Consider the following 24,010-nt stretch of genomic DNA (forward strand, 5'->3'; position numbering starts at 1 on the left):
GTCTAGAGTGGGTTTTATTTATTTTATTTTTGGCTGCATTGGGTATTAGCTGCTGAGCACAGGCTTTCTCTAGTTGTGGCAAGTGGAGGCTACTCTCTAGTTGTGGTGCACAAGCTTCTCATTGCAGTGGCTTCTCTTGTTGCAGAGCACGGGCTCTAGGGTGCCTGGACTCAATAGTTGTGACTCACAGGCTTACTCCAGCATGTTAGATCTTCCTGGACCAGGGATTGAACCCATGTCTCCTCCATTGGCGGGTGGATTCTTAACCACTGAGCCACCAGGGATGTCCTAGAGTGAGTTTTAAGACAGGAGAAAGAGTGTCTGGCTAGGTGATGGGCAAATCTGAGTGGGGGAGGGGGCAGAACTGCTGGAGGTTCCCGAGGGCAGCCTAGAGGTTACCCAGGGAAGGCCCAGGTGTGGGTGGCAGGGGATGTTAGGTGACCTTGCTGTTCCTTGGGGAGAAGGCAATGGCACCCCACTCCAGTACTCTTGCCTGGAAAATCCCATGGACGGAGGAGCCTGGTAGGCTGCAGTATGGGGTCGCTGAGGGTCGGACACAACTGAGCGACTTCACTTTCACTTTTCACTTTCATGCATTGGAGAAGGAAATGGCAACCCACTCCAGTGTTCTTGCCTGGAGAATCCCAGGGACGAGGGAGCCTGGTGGGCTGCCGTCTATGGGGTCACACAGAGTCGGACACGACTGAAGTGACTTAGCAGCAGCAGCAGCAGCTGTTCCTTGGGGCAGGGAAGAGGGGAGAATGGGCTCACAGGAGCAGGTGGGCCCCACCCCATCGCCCATGAATCAAAATTCTGCCTGTGACTGCATGACCTCAGCAATGGGACATGGAGTTGCAACTTTCTCCTGGGAACCCGCCACCATGCAGCTCTGCCAATTGGCAGAGCCCAGGGGCCAGAAATCAGGCCACCACCCCCACACTCCTGGCCGGGGATGTGAAATCCAGCAGCAGCTGTGGGGAAACCTGGCAGCTCCTTTTAACACCTAAAGTGACCATGTGAGCCAGCAATTCCACTCCAGGGTGCATGCCCAGGAGAAATGAAACACAAGCCCACACAAAAAGTCTTGTACAGCATCACAAAGCCAAATGGTACAACAGCACAATACTCATTAATGGATACATGGGTAAACACAATATAGTCCATTCATATCATAAGATATTACTCAGCCGTGAAAAGCAGCACTGACACGCACTATAATGTGGATGAACCTTGAAAACATGATGCTCATAGAGAGAAGCCTCACACAAGAGGCCACCTAGTATATGACTCCATTGATGTGAACAGTCCAGGACAGGCAAATCCACACAGAGTAGATTCATGGTTGTCAGGGGCTGAGGTAAGGAGATGGAGGAGACTGGTAATGGGGACAGGGTTTCTTTTCAAATGACATAAGTGACACAGAAAGCAAAGAAGTGCTGTCTAATTCCACTCACAGGAGTTTTAACGGGGTGAGGAAATAGATGGTGGGTGCCAGGGGTTGGGGTGGGTGACTACAAATGGGGATGGAGTTTATTTTGGGGTGATAAGAATGTTCTGGAATTGCATAGTGGTGATGGTCCCACAACATTGTGAATATTCTAAAAATCACTGTATGCTTTGGTGAAAATGTTGAATTTTATGTTATGTGAATTTTAAACTCAAAGGCCACCACAGGGGATCCTTCCTGGAGCCTGGCTGGGGCTTCCCCAGGATTCCACTGCCTCCTCTGTAAGGGGAGGAATGTTTGGAAAAGCAATGAATCCCCAGGCACAAAGCCCTCCCAGAGCCAGTGGAACCACAGCCAGCAGCTCGTCCTGCCCCCTCTGCTCTCACTGTAACTTGTATGAAGTCAGGAATGGGGTGAGACCTTGCCCATGTCTCCCCTGCAGTGGGCTTCATGGGGAGGGGAAGTCATCCTAAGCTATTTTCCTGGAAACCCTCAAGTAACCAGTCAGAGGGTGGCCATCTTCATGACAAAGTTACAGATCCCACCATAAGGGAAACTAGGAACAGCTGTGTCGTTCTAAGGGCCACTCAGACTGGCTGGTGTGGGTGATGACACCCAGTGCTGGCCCCCCCCTCCTCCGGCGGAAGTGAGGGGGCATTTCCTGAGATGTGAGATAGCTAAGCTGAGACAGTGAGGGCTCCAGCTCATTGTGACTTCAGAACTCACCGGCTCTGGTTGATCAGGCTGAGAGGCAGAAGTACATGAAGGCTGTTGTGCAAGACAGGAGTGTGGCAACCTGGCCCCAGGGATCCTGTCCCCTTTGCCACCAAATGCGGCCTACTAAGACCCCTGGGGCAGGCCTAGGTTGCAGGATGTGTGTGTATGTGTGTGTGGGGGGGGGGCGTTCCCCCAAATGAGCCCAGCCCCAAAAGTCCTGCCCCCAAGACCTCTGCAGAAACGTCCACGGGGGAGGATCCAAGAAGAGAGAAACTGACCAACAGCACAAACTGAAACCACCCTTAGGCCGCAGGTCAATGTCCTTCCGCGGCTGGGGGTGGGGGGCAGCCAGGTGGGCTGTGGAATTCCGTGACTCAGGTCCCGAGAATGGGATGGGCCTGCTCTCTGGCCGGTGGCCCAACGCCTGAGCCTAGAGGGGAAATGCTCCAGGAGCCAGATCAGCGGGCGCTCTGTCCCCTACCGCGTGCACTCGTGCTGTGTCACGTTGGAAGTGACAAAAAATCTCTCTGGTCTTGTGTTTTCCTTTCTAAGCACACACCTGCCAGTCCGCTCAGAGAAGGGGGCGGGACCACAAGGTAACTGCCCGAGCTTCCCTTCCCCCCCAGGGCTCACGTGTCACTTATATAAACGGCTAAGCCTGCACTGTCCAAGGGCGGCAACCTTCAGCCGTGCGCTCATGGCGCATCCCTGCGGCAGCGCCACCGCCACCGCCATCCGGGCCTGTCGCCGCCGGTGACCTCCAGGCCCTCGTAGCAGCACCGCAGCCCGAGTGGGGGTAGTCCGACGCCCAGCGTGGTTTTATTTACATTTCAAAGAAACAAATACGTTTTCAGTAAGCTGAGGCATGTTTTCTGAAAGTTCCAGCCAACCTTTCCCCCCACCACCCCGATCCGCTGCCACGGGCTTCCAGTAGTATCTCAAGTTGTCGGGCATCCTGAAGTGCGGATAACTGTCCTCAACCCATCTACGCGCCGCCCGCGTAGACCCGCCCGCCCGCCCATGCGCAGTCACATACAGCGAAAAAACCCGCAGCCCGGCCCAGGCCCCGCCCCGCCAGCCTCACTCCGGCCTCCCATTGGTTGGTGTGGGCACGCGTCTGCGACGCCTGAGCATCCGACCAGTGAGAGTGTTGCTGGGCGTGGCGTAGGGCGGGGAGGTGAGGCCCGCCGGCGCGCGTCCATTGGTCGGTTCGGCGAGGGGAGGAGCGCTGCTTTCCCGATCCCCCCCCACCGCCGAGATGAGCTTTAGCCGTTTGTACCGCCTGCTCAAGCCAGCGCTACTCTGCGGGGCTTTGGCTGCGCCGGGCCTGGCCAGCACCATGGTGAGTGCGGCGCCGCCGGCCGGCCAGTGGGCCGTTGGGCGGGCGCGCGACCTGCCTTCTGGCGACCTTGGGCGGGGGGCGCCGGCCGCCCCCCCCACCTCGGCCATTCGGACCGAGGCTAGAGCGCGGGGGCGGGGGGCGGGTCACGGTCCGAGTCTGGGTCAGGGACCGAGGCGGCGTCCGGGGGGCCGGGGACAGGGCTGGGCGGTCGGAACCCACGGTTGGAAGCCCCTGACGCGCACAGGCTCCTGTATCGGGGCAGCTGGGGGTGGCGCCGTCGGCCTCTGGCTCCCCGGCTGCGGCCTGGAGAGCGGGGGCGGCCGAAGGGGTGGAAATCCGGGATCACGCGCCGCGGGTCGTCACTGCCCCTCCCCCGCCCTGCGCGCCCCGGGGCCCCTTGCGGTGGCGTCACAGAGAAGCGGCCTGGCGCCCTGGGCTACCGGCCCTTTGTCCCCGGGGCCCGGCGCTCGGTGGGCACAAGTTCAGTCAGAGACCTGCGGGCATGGGCCGCGCAGCCGCCTGCTCCCCGGGTCGTCGCGGGCAGCGGCGCCGCTTGCCGGCCGGGCGACGGCGCCGAGCCCCTCGAAGGAGGAGGGCTCGGATATGCCGTCGCAGGAGGGCGCGCCCCCGGCGGAGGAGGCCAGCTCCTGAGAGCCCTGGGCTGGCGGGACCCCCGGCCGGGGAGAGCGGCTGCGCCACCGAATCCCAAGACCCGGTGCGCACGGAGGCCCCCACACCCAGCGGCCTCCCCCATCCAGTGGGGCACCTGGCAGGGTCCCCAGCCTCCCTAGGTCTCAATGACTCCGGCCCAATGCTCCGTGTTGTACAGGGGAGCCTTTGAGGAGGAGCCTCATATTTTGCTTAGTCCCAGGGCCCGGGTTTTTCTTCCTTAGGTACCCTGGGCTGGGCGAGTGGGCCGAACGGCTGCGGGCGCCACGCCTCGAGGTCAGTCGGCCGCTCAGCCAGTCCTTGCCTTGCAGTGCGCGTCCCGCGACGACTGGCGCTGTGCTCGCTCCATGCACGAATTTTCAGCCAAGGACATCGACGGGCACATGGTTAACCTGGACAAGTACCGGTGGGTCCTTGCCCACTTGGTGGGGGCGGCGGGGGTAAGGTCGTGGCCCTGACCTGACCGCCTCATCCTGTCTCCAGGGGCCACGTGTGCATCGTCACCAATGTGGCCTCGCAATGAGGCAAAACTGACGTAAACTACACTCAGCTGGTCGACCTGCACGCCCGATACGCCGAGTGTGGTTTACGGATCCTGGCCTTCCCTTGCAACCAGTTTGGGAGGCAGGTGCGTTGTGGCTGGCCCTGGGTGTCCCTGTGTGTCCCTTTGTGCGGGCTGGGGAGAAGAGCTGTCTGTGGAAGCGGGGACTGAAGTGGGTATAGGCCTCTCCCCACTCACCCCCTCCTTCCAACCCGGGTCTACACAGGAGCCAGGGAGTAATGCAGAGATCAAAGAGTTCGCCGCTGGCTATAACGTCAAATTCGATTTGTTCAGCAAGATCTGTGTAAATGGGGACGACGCCCACCCTCTGTGGAAATGGATGAAAGTCCAGCCCAAGGGGAGAGGCATGCTGGGAAAGTGAGTTGGGGGCTGGGGGACAGGGGAGGACAGGATGGCTTCCCCGGGGCAGTGGAGAGGGGATCTGCAACTGCCAAGGGATTCCTCACAACCTCATGCTTCTTTTGTAGCGCCATCAAATGGAACTTCACCAAGGTAAGGGGGTTAGGGGCCCTGGCGGGGTGGACAGACTCAGCCACCAGCCACAGATGTGCTGCTTGGAGAGTCCAGAGCCATGGGGACGGCAGGTGGGGGCCACTGGCTCACTTCAGCCCCACGGTGGCCTCCTTGCAGTTCCTCATTGACAAGAACGGCTGTGTGGTGAAGCGGTATGGTCCTATGGAAGAGCCCCTGGTAGGTGCCTGTCTGGGGAGCCCGCTGGGGGGACTCGGGAAAAGGCATCCCTCACCGCCTTCTCCCCCGCAGGTGATAGAGAAGGACCTGCCGTGCTACCTCTAGCTCCACAAGGTGCTGCCCCTACCCAAGTCTGTTGCCTGTGTTCCGAGGAGCCTTCCCCCGGTGCCTATGACGGTCTGTCTGAAAACCAGCCCCTGGTGGGGCAGACCTGAGAACCTGGCGTGCACTCCTTCCGGAGGAAGGTCCCTTGGCCTGGCTGTGGCTTGGCAACCCCACCTCTGGCTGCCTTGTGGGAATAAAATGTACAACACAGATTGGCTTGCTCCTGGCTTTTGCTAACCCAGGGCTCAGGGGCAGGTGTCATCAACTCCCCAGGCTGAGGGGGGTGGGGGCAAGTGGGAGGTGGAGTTCCTTCAGGATTCAGAGGGCTCCACCTGTCCTGCCTGGGGTTGCTAATCTCCTCGGCCCAGCCTAGCCCGGCCCAGCTGAGCTCATCCTGGGGGAGATAATGCCTCCTCATTGGCTACTGCTCTCAGCCTTGGTCTCCTCTAGTGTACCCAGGTGTGGGGACATCAGGGGACTTGGGCTGGTGACCCTGCCGTTGGGAGGCCCGCTGCACCCAGGCTGGGCATCAGGCCAAGCTGGTTTGAGCACCGAGCCATGCCTGACAGGGCCTGCTCACCATGCTGGCCTTGTGACGAAGACACAGTCCGGGCATCAGGCCTGCCCATGGGCTTCACCTGGTGGATGCAGCCCCACTCCCTGGGAAGGGCTGTGGGTGGGTACAGCCTGCCTGCTGCTCAAAGGGGCCATCCTGTGAGAGTGGGGGGTGGGCAGACAGCTGTAGAATGGCTGAGCTGGCTCCTCTCCTGCCTCCACCAGCCAGAAAGATCAGCAGCCTTCCCCCAGGAGTGGGGGACCTATGGGGGAGGGGACTGGCTGGGTCTGGATGGAGGGTCAAGAGCCACCTCCACCACCCTTGGCTGCTTCTAGCAGGGTCTCCTGACTGCTCCCTAGTCCCTCTCCAACTTCCAGGCCATGGGCTGGGCATGCTCCCCAGTTTCCAGGAACAGCTTGTCATCCCATCCTGCCTTCCAGACTGAGCGCAACTCTTGGGCTCTCCTGTCCCTGGGCTGCCCTGCCTGCCATACCCAACACCATCTGGAGCAGACCTGGGAAGAAACCAAGGCAGAGATGGCAGTCAGTTCAGATCAAGGGGTTCCAAGGAACGGGACTCAGTATCACCAAGAGGGGCCCGGCGGGGGCGGGGGATGGTGTCACATCTCAAGTGGGCAGGGAGCAGGGTATCTGGTCCAAGGCTCCAGGGGCTTGGTATAGTCAGTTCAGAGGCAACTGGCCTGCTGCGGGGATGCCAGGATCACACTAGACAAAGGGCCCAGTGGGGTGGGGTTTCCCCTAGCCTGGCCCCAGGCATCCACAAGGCCAGGTGCCATCGTGGGTGAGATGAGCTGGCAGAGGATGAGGGCCAGAAGTCACTCTGACCTCACCCACACCCCACTGGGAAGGAACACGCAGGGCACACCCACCACCATTGCCCCCCCTCCCGCCCCACTGCCCTGCAGATCGCAGCAGCAGACAGCCTGGAAAGTAGTGAAAAGGCACATATATTTAAAAAAAGATCTCTTTACATATATACACTTGAATTAATTATAAATACACATAGAAACCAGGGGTACAGCCACCAGCTCTGCAGGGATTCCAGGCCCCTGAGAGGTGGCTGGACAATAATTTAGGGCACAGAGAGCAGGGAGGGGTTGCATATATTAAGAGGGGATCTGCCCCTTGGAGCCCCCCAGAAGCGGTGGGGCCCTGAGCACCTGGGGTTTCCTGAGTTTCCAGCTCTTGGGGCCACCCAGTTTTGTGGATGTCAGGGGTACAGGCCTGACTGGGCCTTCTAAGGTGGGTGGGGTGGGAGCCCCAACCCAGGCCTGGAGTGGGGCAGCAGAGGACAGAGGCACAGAGAAGAAGGGCCGCCACTCCAGGCCCTGCCTGGCCCCCAAGTATCCTGAGTGGGGGCTGCACTAGGCCACTGCCCACCAGGCAAGGCCTTGGAGGGCCCCCCAGGGCGGACAGCATTTTGGGGGTCTGCCCAGGCACCGGGCGGGAAGGCACTGCAATAGAGGCCTCGGGAGGCTGGACGAGGGGCCCCTGGCCCTGCTCCTCTCAGTAGTCGGCTGGGGTCCTGGCCCTGCTCGGCTAGCCACCCTCTTCCCCGTGTAGACGGGAGCCTATTACGGATAAATAAGTTTCGTCCGGGAAGGATGCCTGGACCTAGGAGTTGGGAAAGGGGGGGCTGAACTGGATGACGCTCTGCCGCTCTGGTGCTCCACCTGCCGGTGCGCCCGCCGCCCCCGCACCCAGAGGGCCCAGAGGGCCAGGCGGCTCGGCGGGTGGCGCGGCGTTGAGGGAGCGAAGCATGTCCTCCAGCACCTCCTTGAAGTTAATTTCGCAGCCCTGGTGCAGGAGTGCCACGGGGTCAGCCGGGGCGTCGGGGGTGTCGGGGGCGCCCAGCAGCTGGCCGCCGGGGCCGGGGCCCAGGGCCGGGAAGGTGAAGGGTGAGGGCGCAGGGAAGGCCTGGGCTGGCGGGCTATATGTGAGGTCCAGGACCTCCCCGGGGCCGAAGGGCAGAGCAAGGGGGCGTGGGGTGGGCGGCAGCGCGAGGAGACCCCGAGTGCGCGCTTGCTTGCGCTTCACGTCGGCATCCATCAGCTGCAGCTCCTGCAGGACCCGACGCACGCAGACCTCCGGGATCTTGATGCCTGCGGGGGCGGGGTGGAGCGGGGGGGGGGGGGGGGGCGGGGGCGGGAGCGTCAGGGCCTGGGGGGCGGGGCTGAGGCTGCCCACCTCCCCCAGCCCGCTGGTGCCTTGACTCACCGACTTGCTTCTTCTTGTCCTTGGTCTTGAGGCGCACGATCTGCAGGTAGCTGCTGCTGGTGACGTCGGCCATGACGGCAGCGATGCGGCCCCACACGCGCAGCAAGGCCCCGCACAGCATGTAGTGGTGGCGCAGCCGCAGGCCCTGCGCACAGTCCTTGCCCTCCTGCACCAGCCGGCAGTGCCGGTTCCTGCGGGGGACCGCGGCTCAAACCAGCTGCCGCGCAAGCAAGCGCGTGCCCCCAACAGTCCCCCCAGGCCACCCCGGGCCCTTACCATGTGGTGTGGCTGCAGTGCGTCAGCGAGAAGGTGTAGCTGCTTTCCCAGGGCTCCCTGGCCTCCTCTGCCGTCACCTGTGTGGACACAGCGGGTTGAGCCCCTGCAAGAGCCAGTCTGCGATCCCTAGCCAGCCGGCGGGAAACTGCGGTGCAAAGGACCCTGGGCTGCTCATCCCCCACCTAGCGGCCAGAGCGGCCTGGGGGCTGCTGGACACTGGAGCATTAAGGGTACAGAAGGTGCCCCGGGGACCTACCCGGTGGAACCTCCGGCTCAAGCTATCCAAGGACTCTAGCTGGCTCTGCCGCCCTATATTGGGCTTGTACACGGTGAAGAGCTTGCCGCGGTTCTGCTGGGCCAGCAGGCAGCTGGGCTTGTTGCCGCGGACCTGGATGGGGCAGTGCACCGCATATCCGAGAAGGCATGTCAAGCGAGAGGGCGTGAGGATGGCCACCGCCCTCCCCTGCCAACCCACCAGCCTGGCTCCTGCCCCTGGGAGAGCGTTGGGGGTTTGCTGTAGGGCCCACCTTGTAGGAGAGGTAGAAGCCATCGTGGGTGCCCGTCAGCTCCAGCGACCGGGCGTAGGCCTCTTCCCACTTCAGGCCACGGTCCACACTGATCTGCGGGCACGCAGGTGTCAGGTGATGGGAGGGGCAGTGAACAGGGTGGGAAGGGGCGGTGAGAGGGGTGGGGAGGGGCAGGGCTGCTCACCTTGTAGAAGACCACCTGTCCATCCTGCGGGTGTCCAGGCGCCAGGAACACCTGCTGGCTTTCCTCATAGATCTCATCAATGCCAGGGGCCAGGTCTGTAGAGGGTGAGCGGGTAAGTGGGGCGAGCGGTGGTCTGGGGCCTGGCCCAGGGGAGGGCGTCCCCACAGGGCTCACCCAGGATGCCCATGTCGTATTTGCCCTCCCTCTTGTCGGCGGCAATAAGATGGTCAAAGGTGTCGGAGAAGTACTGGAAGAGTGCGTTCTGCTTGTGCACCTCCAACCCCAGGATGCGGTTCAGGAACTTGCTGATGGAGCAGTCTGCGGAAGGCAGGGTGCCTCAGGCTATGTCCAGGCAGCCTCCCTGTCTCCCCCTCTCCCCTCATATCCGCCCCCTCCTCCCCATCCTGGAGGTGCCAGCCAGCGAGGGACTCACCCTTCTCCACGTCCAGGCAGCCGGACCGGGACTCGCGCCCGCCAATGCCCACTGACAGCAGCCCCTGTTTCATGTCTGTGGGGAGGAGGAGCCTCGCACTACTGCTGGCCACAGCCTACCGGGGCTCCCCCTCACCACCAGTGTCTCCTGTGCCCCTGTTGTGTATGTGTGGGGGGGTCTACCAGCTCACCACGGAAGAAGGCGGCATCCCCTCCGGGGTAGCCCTGGGGCAGTGGCACTTTGCTCTCCATCTGGCTTAGGATGGTGGTGAGGACACAGCTGAGCGCCCGGGCACCATACTGCGGGGAGGCCCAAGGGCCATGTCAGAGACCAGGGCACCCCAGGTCTCAGCACCCCGGGAACACTCCTCCCCTGGGCCCAACCTCCTTGGGTACCTTGTTCTCAAAGTTGTACTTGCTCAGGTCCCGGGACTCAGTGGCACGGCGGTCCCCATGGGTCAGAGCCCCCTGCCCAGGATGGGAGGCCATCACATGTTACTCACATGTTGCTCCTCCCTGGCCCGCCCCCCTTGGGGAGCTACCAGCCCGCTCCCAGCCTAAAGGCTCACCAGGCTCTCCAGCCGCTTGGCCACGATGGAAGCAAACCTGCGCTCCCCTGCCAGCTCTGAAATGAGGAAGATATACTCCGGCGCAGAGACCTGGTTGGAGCGGTGGGTCCGGCCTGGAGGCAGAAGGGGTGTTTAGGGACCAGGTGGGCCTCCTGGGGCGTGGCCTGGGGCCGGAGCAGGGCTCACCAAACTGCTGGATGGCTCGGTCAGCGCTCCAGGGCAGCTCCAGCGTCATGTGCACCCGGCGCCGCTGGTTCTGCACCCGGCGGTCAGCTTGGAGGGAGACGCCGGAGCTGGAGGCCTCTGAGATGATGGCTACAAGCTGGGACGCAGGGTTGGGGATGGGTCAGAGGGGTGGCAGGGCGGGCAGCCTGCTCCACCTTGCCCCACACCCCATGTGCCCTGGGTTAACTGGAAGTATTCAGGGTGACCCACACAAGAAGGTCAGGTATGTGTGTCCCTGAGGGGCCTCTGTGGGCTTAGAGTCGGGACCATCCTGAGTCACCCCCAGAGTCTGCTGGCCCTGAAGACATCAGCTCCCATGGGGTGGCTCAGCATCAGCGGGCCAGGCACTGACAGAGGGCCTGGACGACTCAAACTGAAAGTGGGACTGGTGAGGGCTGGGGGCCCACTCAGGCACACAAGCACAGCACACACCCCTATACACAGCTGGTGGTCCTCCAGCCAGTCTATCAAGAGCCCTGCGCCTCTCAGCCCACATGCAGCCACACCCAGGGTGCCCCAGGGCCCCCACCTTCTCCCCACTCATGAAGCGTTCCTTCTCCCTGAGGTTCACGTGATCAATGGAGAGACCCTGCTCCGCTCGTGACTCAAACGCCACCGTCCCGTCAGGTCTGGACACTACGCGGCCCTTCCTGCCGGTCATCTATGGCCGTGATGGGGAGAGAGGACAGGTTGTCAGCTGGTGTGGCCACCCAGGGGCTGGTCCCCACGGGCCTCAGTTTCCCCATCTGTCCCCCCACCTGGCTCCTGGGGCTCCAGGGTGTGGGTGGGTGGTGGGGGCTGCCAGAACCTGGCCTCTCCCTAGGCTCGGGTACCCATGGGGTGGTCAGCAGGCACTACATCTTCCTGAGTCTTTTTACTGCAACCCGACCACATAGGACCAAGACAGATCTGAGGTGGCACCAGGGCCCGTCCCGGGAAAGCGCGCAGGCACACAGTGGAAGAGAGGAAGGGAAAAGGAGGGGGGTCGGGGGTTGGGCCTGGGCAGCACTGCCTGAAGGGGAGAGCAGGACACTGGACCCAGCAGCCACCCCCACCAAGCTGGCCACCAGGGGGCACCAGAGCTCACCTCGGCCACGCACTCTGGGCCCCCCAGCTGGTCGATGAGCTCATCCAGGGTGTTGACTGGCAGCTCCCGGCCCAGCGCCTGCACCTTGGCCAGCAGGTCCTGCTTCAGCCGCTCAACCCGCTCCAGGACTCCGGGGCCGTGCAGGTCCCGCTGTGGGGGGCACAAGGGGCCTGTGGGGCCAGAGGGTCAGGGGGAACTGGGCCAGGCTGCCTGTCCACAGCCCTGCTCCCAGCCCTGGGCCCTCAAGGGTGAGGGAGTCCATGGGTAGTGGGGGTCTAGGATCTTTCCCCGAACCCCTGGCTGCCCCTGCTCATGTGCCCCTGACTTCCTGCTCAGAGCCTGAGAAGCAAGGAAGGGGAAGGCGGCATTGGGCCTCACCGCGGTCATCGGCTGGGAGCCCGATGGCATCCACGATGACCACGTCGTCGTCCAACAGGGACTCGGGGGAGGAGTGGAAGTCACTGTCCAGGCCACCATCCGACTCCGTGCTGCTGTCGTCACTAATGCGGATCACACCTGCTGCCTCATATGCCAGCCTGGGTGCCTTGGCCCCACGGCCCCGTGGCCGCCCTGCAGGGGAGCAGTCAAGGGTCACTGCAGCCTGGTTCCGGGGTGACTCCCAGTGGTCCAAGGACAGGCTGCACGCCTGGATGATTAGGGCGTATAGCCCAAGCCCTTTCCCCCTGTGCAGCTGTGGCATGTCTGGGGGCTGCTGCTGGTGGGGACGTGTTACCGACCCTGCCAGACTTCCTGACATAGCAGTGTGTCCTTGGGTGGTGCCCGGGGAGGCCACGTGCCCCACCTCACAAGGTGGCGCTAGGTGGGTCGGCCAGAGGACATGCCCAAGCCCTGGGGGGTGGCGGTCCAGGGGCCCAAGTAACCTGGATACTGTCCCAGACACCCTGCAGGGTGCTCCCAGCCAGAGGGGCAGGACTGGGCCCCAAGGCTGGCTGTGTGCTCTCAGGTGAGTTGCTTGGTCTCTCTGAGCCTCACTTCCCCCTGATGAGAGGATGCTCAGCCTTTGCCTGCAAGAACAGGGTGCAGTGTGTGCCTGCAGGTTAGGTGCTCGGGCCACTCCCCTATCCTGGGGTGCTTTGTATGAGCTTCATCCGGTCCCCTGAACCAGTGCAGTTTCAGCCTCAGGCTCACTTTTACCTGGGGAATACGAGGCCCTGCCTTCTGGGGATGAGGCTGGAGGCCTTAGGGATGCACTAGCCACACCGTCATCCTGCAGCACTGGGGTTTTTTGCTGACTGAACAGCTGCGCTGGAGAGCTGGGGTGGGGACGGGCTCAGGCCATGTGGCTGTGTGGCAGCACACCAACCCAGGTTGAGGGTCAGAAAGGAGGGAGGCTGGAGGACCGGCAGGAGCAATGAGGGGCCATAGGCACAAGGTCCAGGCAGCGGGCACTTACGCTTTCTCTTACTGCCTGCTCCTCTCTCTCGCCTTCTCTTGGTCGAAGGAAAGTGCTTCTGAATTAGCGACAAAAAGACGCCTCTGAAAGTGAGACGCAGAGTTTGTTTTCACTGGGAGACATGGAGGGGTTGGGTCCCATGTGTTAAGGGCTACTCTGCAGAGTGGACGCTTAGCACTAAGGGGCCCCAAAGGGTGGGTCTGGGCACAGGGGCTCAGAGAAGATGGGTAGAGGGGGAAGGAGCTGCAGGGACGGGGCAAGGGTCCCACCGGGGTCCTACCCACACTTGGTGAGCAATGGATGAAATATAGGTGGGGGGCTGGGTGGGGCTCTGCCTGCAAGTGCTGATGGCTCTGAAGTAGAAGGGGGGCATCCCAGGGTGGGGGGCCCAGGGGAAGGACGGACATGCTGGACCATGTGGGAAGAGACGGGGTGAGGCAGAGTGGACAAGGGGCCTTGTGCTGGGATCCTCACCCAGGGTGAGAAGGGAGGCCAGGGGCTTTAAGGACCACCAGAGACAGTCCCTAAAATCTGTGCAGTCCTTGAATCAGCCCGGTACCCATGCAGGGGGCAAGGCTGGGAAAACCTCATTCGAAAGTCTCAGGAACCTGGGCTGGTGCCCACCGAGTCCTAGGTCCCCATGGTTACCCCTTCTGGCTTAATAACCTGGGCTGGACCTAAGGTCTCTGAGGGTCGGAGTCGGCTCCTTCAGCTGGGGTCACAGGCAGGGCCAGGCCCCAGGGTTGGTCACACAGGGAAAGGGCCCTAATGTGTCACTCACTCAGCAGCGGACACGAAGCCATCGAGCTGTCCCTCCTTCTCGCCCAGCACCTCCCGGGTCCGCGCCTCACCTGTAGACTGCAGCCCGATGACCACACACTGCGGGGGTGGGTGTGTGTGAGCAGGCTTGGCACCCCTGCCCCCACACCCACCCCTGCAGCTGGGAACCTGGGGCTGGCCTGTTACTCCGTTCTCCCTCCCCTGTGTTACTCAGGCTGCCAGACCCCAACAAGCCCACATCCCCTGGGACGTTAACCTGGCACCAATGGCTGGCCTCAGCTCCCACACAACCGTGATCTCCACACAAGCCTGTGCCTGCTTCTTTCTAGGGACTCAGCCCAGCCCAGTTCACCTTGTCCTGGGCCAGCTCCTCCTGGGCCAGCTCCACCAGCCGGTGCACCTTGGCGGCCACACACAGGTACTTGAAGAAGCGCTGATGGGCTGACCAGAACTGGCCCCACAGGGACTTGCGCGACTCCAGGCCGATCCAGTCGGCTGCCTGCTGGAACACGCCCAGGGCCTCGGCCCACTGCAACGACATGCCCAGCTCAGCTTGCTACTGCTGGCCCCCGCCCCACAGAAATGTAGGGCCAGAGGATGGGGGCTGTAAGTGGGGCTATACAGAGGCCCTGGCGATAGCTGGATGGTCAGAAATGCCAAAAATCCAAAATGTATAATGTTCAGAAAGCCACGGTGAAAATGGCACTCATGTAATCAGAGGGTAAATGGACAACACCTCCAGAGTGGTGGGGATATCTGCCCTGCCCGCCTCCTGCCACTGGCCCCCAGGGGACAGCGGGCCATGTCTGGGGCATCTGTAGCTGTCACCAGGGAGGGGGTTCTTGGTGTTGACCTGGTGGGGCCGGAAAGGCTGTTCTACACCCTGTAACACCTAGAACAGCCCCATAAAGAGAGCCTGGAGCTCTGGATCACACCTGGGCGCAACGTGGGGAGGGGAGTCCGACAGAATCCTCAGCTAGAATGGGACTGAGATGCTGGGCTCCCGCCAAGGATGAGGTGGGTGGGTCAGCCGCTTCCTCCTGTCTACAGTCTGACTAATCTGAGTGGCGCCCTCAAGGGCAGATGCTGAAGGTGATGAGGCAGAACTCCAAGGGGACACCAAGGCTGTCCATTAGGTCAGAGGCTCACCAGCAGGGCTGCCCGGTTATAGATGCGCTCGAAGGCCGGGGTCAGCGGGATCTCCTCGATGCGGAAGGTGACACCAGAGAAGCTGAGTTGGCGAGCGATGTACATGCCACTGACCTTCATGTCCATGGCCACAATCTCCATGGCGCCCACACCCCTGTGGGCAAGCACAGGCTGCCTGGGTGCCAGCTAGGGACCACATGCTGGGTCCCAAGAGATGGAGCCAGCGAGGTGGGGGCTGTCACTGTGGAGAGTGAGGAAGGACTAGGTGCACAGGGTGCGGTGTGTGGGGCAGAGAGCATATGCAAAGGCCCTGTGGGTGCACCTTGGAAAGACAAAGTGGTCTACCTTGGCAGGGGGCAGGGGAGGGCCCTTCCCCTGAGATGATTGGAAGTACTAGGCAGAGAAAGCATGGAATTTTCATTCTAAAACCCCCATGGTTGCTACAGGAGAGTGAGTGGGAGGGGTGCACCTTTACATATGACAAGCAGGGCCCTCTGCAGCCCCACCTCCATCACGTGGACATGAAGAGCGCACCTCTTCTCAATGGCGTGCAGAAATTCCTCAAAGGTCCGGAAGGGCGTGCCCTCACCCCAGATGCCCAGGCGGCTCATGTAGATCATGTTCCGGGGCTCAGAGGCACCTGGGGAAGGGGGCCGCTGTCAGCTCCTCTGACCTGGCTAGGTTGGCAGCCTTGGATGGGGCCCCAGAAATGGCATGAGGGCCAGCAACAAGGACCTGAGGCTCTTGGAAAAGTGCCCACAGCCAGTGGGCAGAGTGACAGGGGCTGGTATCTCTGCAGACAGGCTGCAAGGTGGCTGGCAGGAGCTGGGTTGCAGATTGGATGCCCCTACAGCTGCGCTGGGGCAGGTATCACCCATCGATGAGTGGGCCCTCACCTGTGGCGCTGGCATAGACCACCCTGGCCAGGGGCAGTTTGTTCTGCAGGTCTAGCACGGCCTTGCCCATCTTGGTGGAGCTTGCGTTCTTGGCTTTGTGGCACTCGTCGAACACAATCTGGGTTGGGCATGGGTTAAGGACTGTTCTGGAAGGCAGGCCACCCCACAGACCCACCACACTGCCTCCCTTCCTGGCTGGGGGAACTCCAGAAGGTGCCTGGGGTCTCTGGCCACAGGGCGGGGTCCTTGGGGTGTGAGGCCACCAGGGCCACTGGAAAACAGCCTCTAGACCCCAGTGATGCTCACAGAAGTTGGAAAACATAGACAGTTCTTCATGTTTTCAGGGGAGCAAGTTACAAACAAGTAAGTCTGTCACAAACCTATCTGAAAGACAAGGTGTGAGTGCCATGTGTGTGCACACGTGTCCACACAAATGTACAGAGGGTCGATGGAGAACTTGTGGGAACATGGGTGAGAAGGTTAGCCTGATGCCGACAGGCTGCCCCTGGGTGTGAGATTAACCTTGTTATTTTTCATGCTGTTGCTGAGCTGATGCATCAGTAGACCTGCTGCTGTGTCTTGCTTGAGGGCCTCTGTACAGACTTCGCCCTGTGAGCAGAGGACCCCAGGTCTCCTCTCATCAAGAGGGAGGGGGAGCCCCCAGAGAATGCAGCCGCCCCACTTCTAGGAACAAGGGTGGATCCTGGGAGGATAGAGCTTGAGGATCCTCTGTGGGCCCCTGCAGAAATCCCCAGGAGAAGTTGTGGCCCTTGAATGCCCAAGCTATAGGGAGGCCAAGGTGGGTCCTCTGGAAGATTGTTACTGGTAAAAGGAGTGTGTGGAAACAAGAAGAGGTGGACAGGACACAAACATCAGACTCTAGCTTATACTCTCCTACACTTCATTTTCCTACAGTTTGGTGTGAGCAAAAAGGAAGTTATCTCAGACTTAAGAGCAAAGGAGGGAGAGAGGCCTGGGACCCACACCAGCTGGCCAAGCTGGGGCAGGGGGGCCCTCTGGCCTGGCTCCCCTTTGGATCGCCTGGCCTGGCCGGTCCACTCAGCTCCACTACTAGGGGGCTGGATGAGACAGGGCAGGAAGTGCTCTCCAGGCCTTGAGTCTCACCGCCTGGAATGTCTCAGCCACCATCACCCTGACCCTGTGGACATGGGTCCGGCCCATTGGAGCCAGGAGGCCTAGGCAGACAGCCAGGGACGGGTAGCAACGGTCACTGAGGGCGAGCGTGCAACATCAGACCCTCCCTGCCGGGAATTCCTCCCGCACTTCCACCTCTCCAGAGCCTGCCAGGATGGGACTTGTCAGGGTCTCCCAGCCCCCTGTCCTAGACCCCGCCCATCTAGCCCCGCCTCTGTGCTTGGCTCCGCCCCCATCCCATCGAGGATACCACTCCGTCGAAGGCCTCCCCGCACCACTCCAGGATCTGCCGGATGCGCGTGCGGTGCTGCCCACCCGCCTGGCTCTCACCAATCAGGGCAGAGTAGGTGGCGAAGAGGACGCCCTCTGAGGTAGTGTTGTCGCCGTACTTGATCTGGGGGAGAGGGCGGACATCTGTGCATGAGGTGGCTTGGCCAGAGCTGGGCTCCGTGACCCCGACCCGCACCAGGTTTGGGGCTGTGGCCCCCCGACCTTGCTCAGTGCGTGCACCGCGATGCCGGGGGCGGCGATGTCCCGGAGGTCGCGCTCTGCGTCGTACTTGAGATCATTGGAGACGCTGAACCTGGGGTTGCGGGCCAGTAGGCTTCAGGAGCCCCCTCCCCGGCTGCAGGCCCGCCCCGCACCCAGGGGAGGCAGCTCACCACAAGGCCTTCTTCCTGCCCCGCAGATAGTTCTCCAGGATGACGCCGGCCACCGTGCGGCCCTTACCCACACCCGCGCCATCGCCAATGAGGAAGCCCGCGCGCTGCCCACTGGGAAGCAGGACCTCATGTTGCTGCGGGGGTGGGGGAAGGGGGGGTCAGCGTGCGACAGGGTCAGAGTGGGGCACTGAGACTATCCCCACGCAGGCCGCAGACCCGGTGGGAGACCCCGAGATCACCTGACAGGCGTAGGTGATGGCCTCCAGCTGCAGGGCAGACAGGGCCCCGCTGTCTGAGGAGGGCAGGGCGAGGGTATAGGTGATGTCTGGCGGCGGGACACTGGACAGCGTGCTGGTCTCCACCACACGGTCCGGGTGCTGCCTCCCAATCTTGGCTGTAGGGATGTGCAGAGGGGGCAGGTCAGGGGTGTGGCCCAGACGTGACCAGGGCACTAGGGGGGTCCACCTGGGGCCAGGATGGGTGGGGCACACCCCACGAAGTCGAAGGGAGGGCCTATCAGCGTAGTGCCAGCCGGTGGCAGATTCCTAAAACCCTCCCAGGTGCAGAGGAAGGTGGCCTGCCTCTCCATTGCAACACTGGCCTGCACTGGTTTTGTGCCAGGTGAGGACCACAAACAACCCTGATTACAGAAGAGTCCCTCAGGAGCCCACCCACACCTGCTCTGGCAGTTTAAGGTTCCCTGGGACCTTCAGAGATCCCCGAAATGGGCGCCCCAGGCCAGAGGACCCAGACCCTGGGCGCTGTGCAGCTGGGGATCTCCATAGCAGGATACTCACACTTGGATGGCACATAGTCAGCGTACGTCTCCGCGTGGCCCAGCTCCTCCGCCTCATCCTCCTCAGCCTCGTCGTCCTCCTCAGGCTGACTCTGAGCCTGGGGAGACGTGCTGTCACACCGGGGACTGTCCTGTCCCCTGCAGCCCGCCAGCCTCCCCGTCAGGGTCAGGGGCCTGAACCACTAGCCAGCCCAGTGACTCAGGTGATGGGAAGGTGTTACCCTCCCCACCTGCCCCCCACACCATGGTGCCTCCCTGGGACCTCAGTTTCCCATCTGTAAAATAGACCGTGCTCCCAAGCTGGTCCAGACTGTACACAGCAAGTGCCTGAGTGGCCCTCCCTGGTGTCCGGGAGGGTTGGGCAGGGCTAGGGAAGGTACCTGGCTCACCTGGTAGCTGATGAGAAGTGGGGTGCTGGAGAGGGAGGACACAGGGTCCTCGAGGCCTGTAAATGGCCCACTGGGCGGGAACAGCTGGAGAGGAGAGAGAGGCAGGGAGAGGGGGCATGAGCCTGCAGGCCAGAGGTGGGGCTGAAGTGCCTGGATAGGCCCCCAGCCTCCAGGAGGGCTCGCCCGATTGTCCTCAAGCCCCTCAGCCTGCTACAAGCCTCCTTCCTGCTGCCTGCCTGCTTAGATCTGCTGCATAAATAAGTACTAGGGGCATACAAAGCACTAGATATGTAAGAACTAGGAACGCAAGAGGCAGCATGATAAGTAGACAACATTGCTGTACGTTGTATATGAAAATTAACAGTAAATGCAAGGAGTTCGGGGCACAAGGGAAAAAAAAAGGTTTTCTACTTTTTTTTCCCCCTCTTTTGGCTATGCTGTGTGGCTTGTGGGCTCTTAGTTCCCCAACCGGGTATTGAACCCAGGCCCCCAGCAGTGACAGCATGGAGTTCTAACCACTGGACCACCAGGGAAGTCCCTCTATCTCTTTATTGTTGTATCAATACGAGACAGTGGATGTTCACTGACTTATTGTGGTCCTTTTTCATGACATATGCAAGTCAATCGTTGTGCTGTGTGTGCATCGCCTTAAACTTAGTGCCATGTGTCAATTACATCTCAATAAAACTGGAAGGAAAGTAAAAACAAACTTTTGTTTTTTTAATCAAAGTGTAGTTTCCTTTTCTTTTCTTTTGGTGGGGGGGGGGGGGGGGCCTGTGCTGTGCAGCATGCGGCATCTTAGTTCCCTATCTAGGGATCAAACCTGTGCCTCCCTATGGTAGAAGCACAATCTTAGCCCCTGGACCAGGGAAGTTAAAAAAAAAAACAAAAAACACAAAGTTTTCTTGAAATGAAAATAAAATGGAAATGAGGTACAAGGAGATCAGAAACCTACCCTCAATTCCCTCTCCCGTTTTTTTGTTGTTTTTTTTTTAATTAACAAAAACAAACAAACAGCCTCGGGCTCAGGTTCCTGGAAGGCTGAGTCAGGTTCCTGCTGGCCGCAGCAGGAGTACGTGTGGGGTTTCAGCTGCCTGCTTGGGCCTGGCAGAGGCTAGGAGCTGGTGGGAGGGCCCTGGTGAGGGGAGGGCAGGGTTACTGCCCCACTGGGCCCCTGCAGCCAGAGGTGGGGTTGGGCCTGCGTTGCCTACTGCACCTGCTCTGGGCATATCACATCCCCCTGACCCTTCCTGAGGGTCCAGGGGTTTCACAGGCACTGAACCTGTCAGGCAGCTGGGCAGATATCCACCAATATCCACTAGTGTGTCCTGTGCTCCCAGAGTCCCCCTTCCCCCTGGGAGCCCCTGCATCTTCAGGCCCACATGGGAGACAGGAGCAACCTTGAGTAGCAGTGTTGTCTGGGTCTGAGCGGCCTTGGCATGGCTGCCAGCTTGGAGGCTGGGCGCACTGACCTTGTCGTGGGCGGAGGGGCCGGTGCTCACGTCCCAGATGGTAGGCACCTGGCTGAGGCTGTCAGCGGGCGGAAAGTCAGGCGTGTCGGCTATGTCCGAGAGGGAGTCCACGGATGAGGAGAAGATGGAAGCGTTGGAGAGGTCATCGAGGTATGAGGAGTCCTGGAAGACAGGCTAGGTATGGGCGGCTGTGAGGCCACACCGGCAGAGCCACAGGCCCAGCCATGCCGTTGATGATGCTTGGCCACAGAAAGAGTTAAAGCCCTGACATTCGCTACCACGCAATGGGCCCTGAGAACATGATGCTCAGTGAGAGAAGCAGACAGAGAAGGACACGTAGCATGTGATTCCACTGATGGGAAACGTCCAGAACAGGCTGACCCACAAAGTGAGTGGGTTCCTGGTGGTCAGGGGCTGGGGAGGAGAGGGGAGTGACTGCTCTTGGGGATGGGGTGTCTTCGGGGGGTAATGGAATGTTCTAGAACTAAACAGAGATGACACTTGCATGACTCTGTAAATGTACTGCAAACACTGAATTACACATTTCAAATGGGTCAACTGTATGGTATGTGAATTATAGCAGTAAAGCTGGTTTTTCTTTTTAAAAAAGAAAGGGGAAAAGGAAAGGGAGGTAAGAGAAAGCAGACCCCGCAAGTACACGCTGGAGTCTACTTAGGGCACACCCATCCTTGTGAAGGGTGATACCAAGATGCAGGGGGCCCCCCCAGTGCCTGAAGCTGGGGAAGGTGAAGGCCCCAACCACCTCCCTTAGCCCCTCCGTGCCCGAATGTGGGGTACACTCAGCTGATCACTCCAGGGAAGGAGCCCCTCAGCCTGCCTGACATGGGGCAGGGGTTATGGACAGACTGTGGTCCCAGAGGGCATGTCAGTGAGAGCATTTCCTGAGCAGGGAGGGGCCAAGGAGAAGGTGGGGCCAAGGCAGAGGAGGAGGGAACAAGCCCTTTGGGAGCACCCAGTCCAGCGCACCTTCCACAGGTCACCCGCCCACTAGGGCGGTCGGAGGGCCACAGCCAGGTGGGCTCAGGCGGGCTGCCAGGAAGGCTGCATGTGTCCCACTAACCTGTGGCGAGGGGTGGGGGAGGCAAGGAAGATGGGAAGGACAGACCAGCTGGGTCTCCAACCTAGGGACTCAAGATCAGTGGACTCTGGGGAGGAAGGGACGCCGGGGAGTGGGGCCCAACCGATGTTCCCAGCTGGGGCTGGAGGCCACAGCTGAGCTAGCTCCTGGCTGGGTGCGGGGGGGTAGAGGGGGATGTCCCCCCCAAGTCACTAAGACTAGGCATCCTGGCTCAGGCAGTGCCAAGCCCTGCCCCACCCCCCTGCAGAGTGTTTCTGGGGCTCCCCTCCCACTGATCTACATGCAAACCACCTGCCCCGGCCCTGGGGTGAGGGAACCTCCAGGTGACATTGACCAGCTTCCCCAGACCCCCATGGTCCCATGCTAGCAGGCAGGGGAACCCAAACAGGCAGGTGGGACCCACCGTGCCCAGAGGACAGGGGGAATGGCAGGAAGGGGCATGGCAGGGTCAGGGCCAGGTCAGCTAGTCTGAGGCTGGGGGCCCTGGGAAGACGGCTTCCCACACCCGGTTGCCCTGGCTTGGGGGGTTTGTAAGCAGAGTTTTCTGCCCACTAGGCTCCTACTGGCCTCTGCCCCCTGCCATCCACAGCCTGGTCTCACGGTGTTGGGGGGACAGACCCCAGCCTCCCCCACTGCCTGCAGTGGCAGGACCCCATGACCTGGTGAAATCCAGGCGAGGCAGTGAATAAAATCTTCGAGGTTGGGACAGAGCAGGAAGGGAAGCAGGAGGGGAATGCCAACCCCAGGAACGGGAAGAGGTGCTCCGTGATCCACTTGAGGCTCCTGGCACCCTCACACAAGAGCTGGGTGACTCAACAGGCCAGAGCACCCATCTCAGGGGACACAGAGGCAGCAAGGGCTGGGGGGTCTGGCCTGCCTGCTCCCCAGCCCATCCCTGGTCAGCTGGGGTCAGAGGCGGCCCATCCCGAGCCTGGTGGACAATGAGGAGGTCCCCAGACACTGAGGCTGGCTGCGGTGGGTTTGGGTACAAGCAAGGACAGCTGTCATTGCTGAAATCCCCTGGCACATCTGCGTGGTCCTCCTCAGTGCATGGCACTGAGCTTGGGCAGAGTGATGATGGCCCGGGCCATTAGCCAGCAGACCTGGAGCCCTGAGGGGTTGCCCTGCTCCCTGAAGGCAGAACAGTTGCTGAGCAGTGGGCAAGAAGCGGGGCAGGGCTGGGGGGCCAGCCCTGACCATGGTAGAGTCCCTGGGCTGAAGGGGACTATACCCTCTGAGAAGGCTGCATGGAGACCCTTCCCAGGACAGCGTGCAGAGGAAGGACACCCCCTCCCCCATGGAGGAGCCAGGAGGTCAGGTCAAGGTTGGCAGCAGGGACCCCTGGTGGGACAGATGAGAAGGGCACGTCTCCTCCTGGGTCCCTCCCCTAGGAATCCATGGTCCCAGGGTGACCATAAGAAAACACCAGACAAGCCCAGACTGGGGACATCCTGCAGGACAACCGACCTGGGCTCTCCACCCACAACTGCCCAGGCCCCCACTCCCAAGGGGAGATAATGGCAAGACCAAGGGGGCCTGGTGACATGGGGTCCTGGGGCAGAGAGGACAAGGGGACGTGCAGACCTTGGCTGAGGATGACATATCAGCACCAGTGCATCAGCTAGGATGCACGCGGTGCTGAGCTGAGGTGTGACCCATGGGGACCCTGAACTGATCCACAGCTTCGCTATAAACCTAACCCTGTTCTGAAAAGTACAATTTATTAAGGAAGCGGGTGCCCTCTCCCCTGTCTGTGGACACTGTCCCTACCAGATGCCCAGAGGGGCAGCCAGCATCATCTGGGGGCCCCTGGATCCTCAGGGGCAAAGGGAGGTGGGGCCTCACTGGGGTCTCCAGGGTTGGGGGTGGGGCTCCCAGGGCCCTTCCTGCCCTGTGCAGGGTGGGTGTTTGGATTCAAGTGAGAGGGCGCCTGCCCACGTCAGGACCTGACCCTTGGCAGCCGCAGCAGACCTGCAAGATGACCTGAACCCAGATCCACCCTCTCAGGGTCTCAGGGCCCAGTCAGGCCAGGGCAGCAGCTCCCCGGCCCTCACCAGAGCCAACTCAGCAGCCTGTGTCCACCCCACCCCCCCGTCACCTCCTGACCTGTGTCCCCACCCTGCTCCTTCCACTGCAGCCCCCGAGTGGGGAGCTGGCTGGTTACCCTGACAGTTCTCTCAGCATCCCAGAGACTCCAGACCAGTGAGGAGCTGGGGGGACCTGGAGGAGCTGCCCACACAGCAATGCCCCCTCACATCCACCACCAGTACCCAGCAGGATGGAATAGGACAGCCCTGAGGCTGGACCTGGCTCTGGGTCTGCTCAGCAACCCCTCCCAGCTGGGGAAGCGACACCAGAAACGCCCTTCGACACAGATCCAGGGCCCCGAGGGCAGACCGGGAAACAGAGGGATGGGAGGACGGGGTCAGGGGGATGGAGAAGAGGGGGATGAAGGGAAGGGGGGATGGAGGGATGGGAGGACAGAAGGACAGGAAAGGACCATTCCTACCTGTCCCATCAGAGCCTGTCTCAAGCCGTGCCCCACCCCGTCCCATGGAGCCAGTGCCGCTGTG

The 24,010-nt window shown here is 61.3% G+C and overlaps 2 protein-coding genes across 4 annotated transcripts in view; one reads left to right on the forward strand and one right to left on the reverse strand.

Annotated features, from left to right (window-relative positions):
• Window positions 1-3,350: 3,350 nt before the first annotated feature.
• Window positions 3,351-5,744, forward strand: GPX4 (glutathione peroxidase 4). Of its 2 annotated transcripts, none has more exons than XM_055553042.1 (7): window positions 3,351-3,506; window positions 4,487-4,581; window positions 4,659-4,803; window positions 4,943-5,094; window positions 5,205-5,229; window positions 5,368-5,427; window positions 5,500-5,744. In XM_055553042.1, exons 1-7 carry the CDS (start codon window positions 3,423-3,425, stop codon window positions 5,530-5,532), a joined length of 594 nt encoding a protein of 197 aa, XP_055409017.1. In that variant the 5' UTR covers window positions 3,351-3,422; the 3' UTR covers window positions 5,533-5,744. The 2 variants fall into 2 exon arrangements, with proteins under 2 accessions (XP_055409017.1, XP_055409009.1); XM_055553034.1 differs by having other exon boundaries at window positions 3,382-3,506; window positions 4,400-4,581.
• A 1,295-nt stretch (window positions 5,745-7,039) lies between these two features.
• The window catches only part of SBNO2 (strawberry notch homolog 2), a 38,678-nt gene continuing 21,707 nt past the window's right edge, over window positions 7,040-24,010 (reverse strand). For both annotated transcript variants that reach the window (XM_055553027.1, XM_055553030.1), the window contains 28 exons: window positions 20,339-20,500; window positions 18,867-18,950; window positions 18,479-18,575; window positions 17,921-18,075; window positions 17,682-17,815; window positions 17,512-17,602; window positions 17,270-17,413; window positions 15,865-15,982; window positions 15,503-15,608; window positions 14,969-15,122; window positions 14,172-14,348; window positions 13,821-13,918; window positions 13,040-13,122; window positions 12,004-12,195; window positions 11,626-11,795; window positions 11,068-11,199; window positions 10,500-10,635; window positions 10,314-10,426; window positions 10,141-10,212; window positions 9,936-10,044; window positions 9,746-9,820; window positions 9,487-9,630; window positions 9,313-9,407; window positions 9,129-9,221; window positions 8,858-8,989; window positions 8,602-8,678; window positions 8,326-8,516; window positions 7,040-8,210 (listed from right to left, as the gene is read on the reverse strand). In XM_055553027.1, coding sequence (XP_055409002.1) covers window positions 7,723-8,210; window positions 8,326-8,516; window positions 8,602-8,678; window positions 8,858-8,989; window positions 9,129-9,221; window positions 9,313-9,407; window positions 9,487-9,630; window positions 9,746-9,820; window positions 9,936-10,044; window positions 10,141-10,212; window positions 10,314-10,426; window positions 10,500-10,635; window positions 11,068-11,199; window positions 11,626-11,795; window positions 12,004-12,195; window positions 13,040-13,122; window positions 13,821-13,918; window positions 14,172-14,348; window positions 14,969-15,122; window positions 15,503-15,608; window positions 15,865-15,982; window positions 17,270-17,413; window positions 17,512-17,602; window positions 17,682-17,815; window positions 17,921-18,075; window positions 18,479-18,575; window positions 18,867-18,950; window positions 20,339-20,500 — 3,822 coding nt within the window. In that variant the 3' untranslated portion in view covers window positions 7,040-7,722. The remainder of the gene's footprint in view (window positions 8,211-8,325; window positions 8,517-8,601; window positions 8,679-8,857; window positions 8,990-9,128; window positions 9,222-9,312; window positions 9,408-9,486; window positions 9,631-9,745; window positions 9,821-9,935; window positions 10,045-10,140; window positions 10,213-10,313; window positions 10,427-10,499; window positions 10,636-11,067; window positions 11,200-11,625; window positions 11,796-12,003; window positions 12,196-13,039; window positions 13,123-13,820; window positions 13,919-14,171; window positions 14,349-14,968; window positions 15,123-15,502; window positions 15,609-15,864; window positions 15,983-17,269; window positions 17,414-17,511; window positions 17,603-17,681; window positions 17,816-17,920; window positions 18,076-18,478; window positions 18,576-18,866; window positions 18,951-20,338; window positions 20,501-24,010) is intronic.

Source organism: Bubalus kerabau, chromosome 1, assembly GCF_029407905.1.
Source record: "Bubalus kerabau isolate K-KA32 ecotype Philippines breed swamp buffalo chromosome 1, PCC_UOA_SB_1v2, whole genome shotgun sequence".
Lineage (NCBI taxonomy): Eukaryota > Metazoa > Chordata > Mammalia > Artiodactyla > Bovidae > Bubalus > Bubalus kerabau.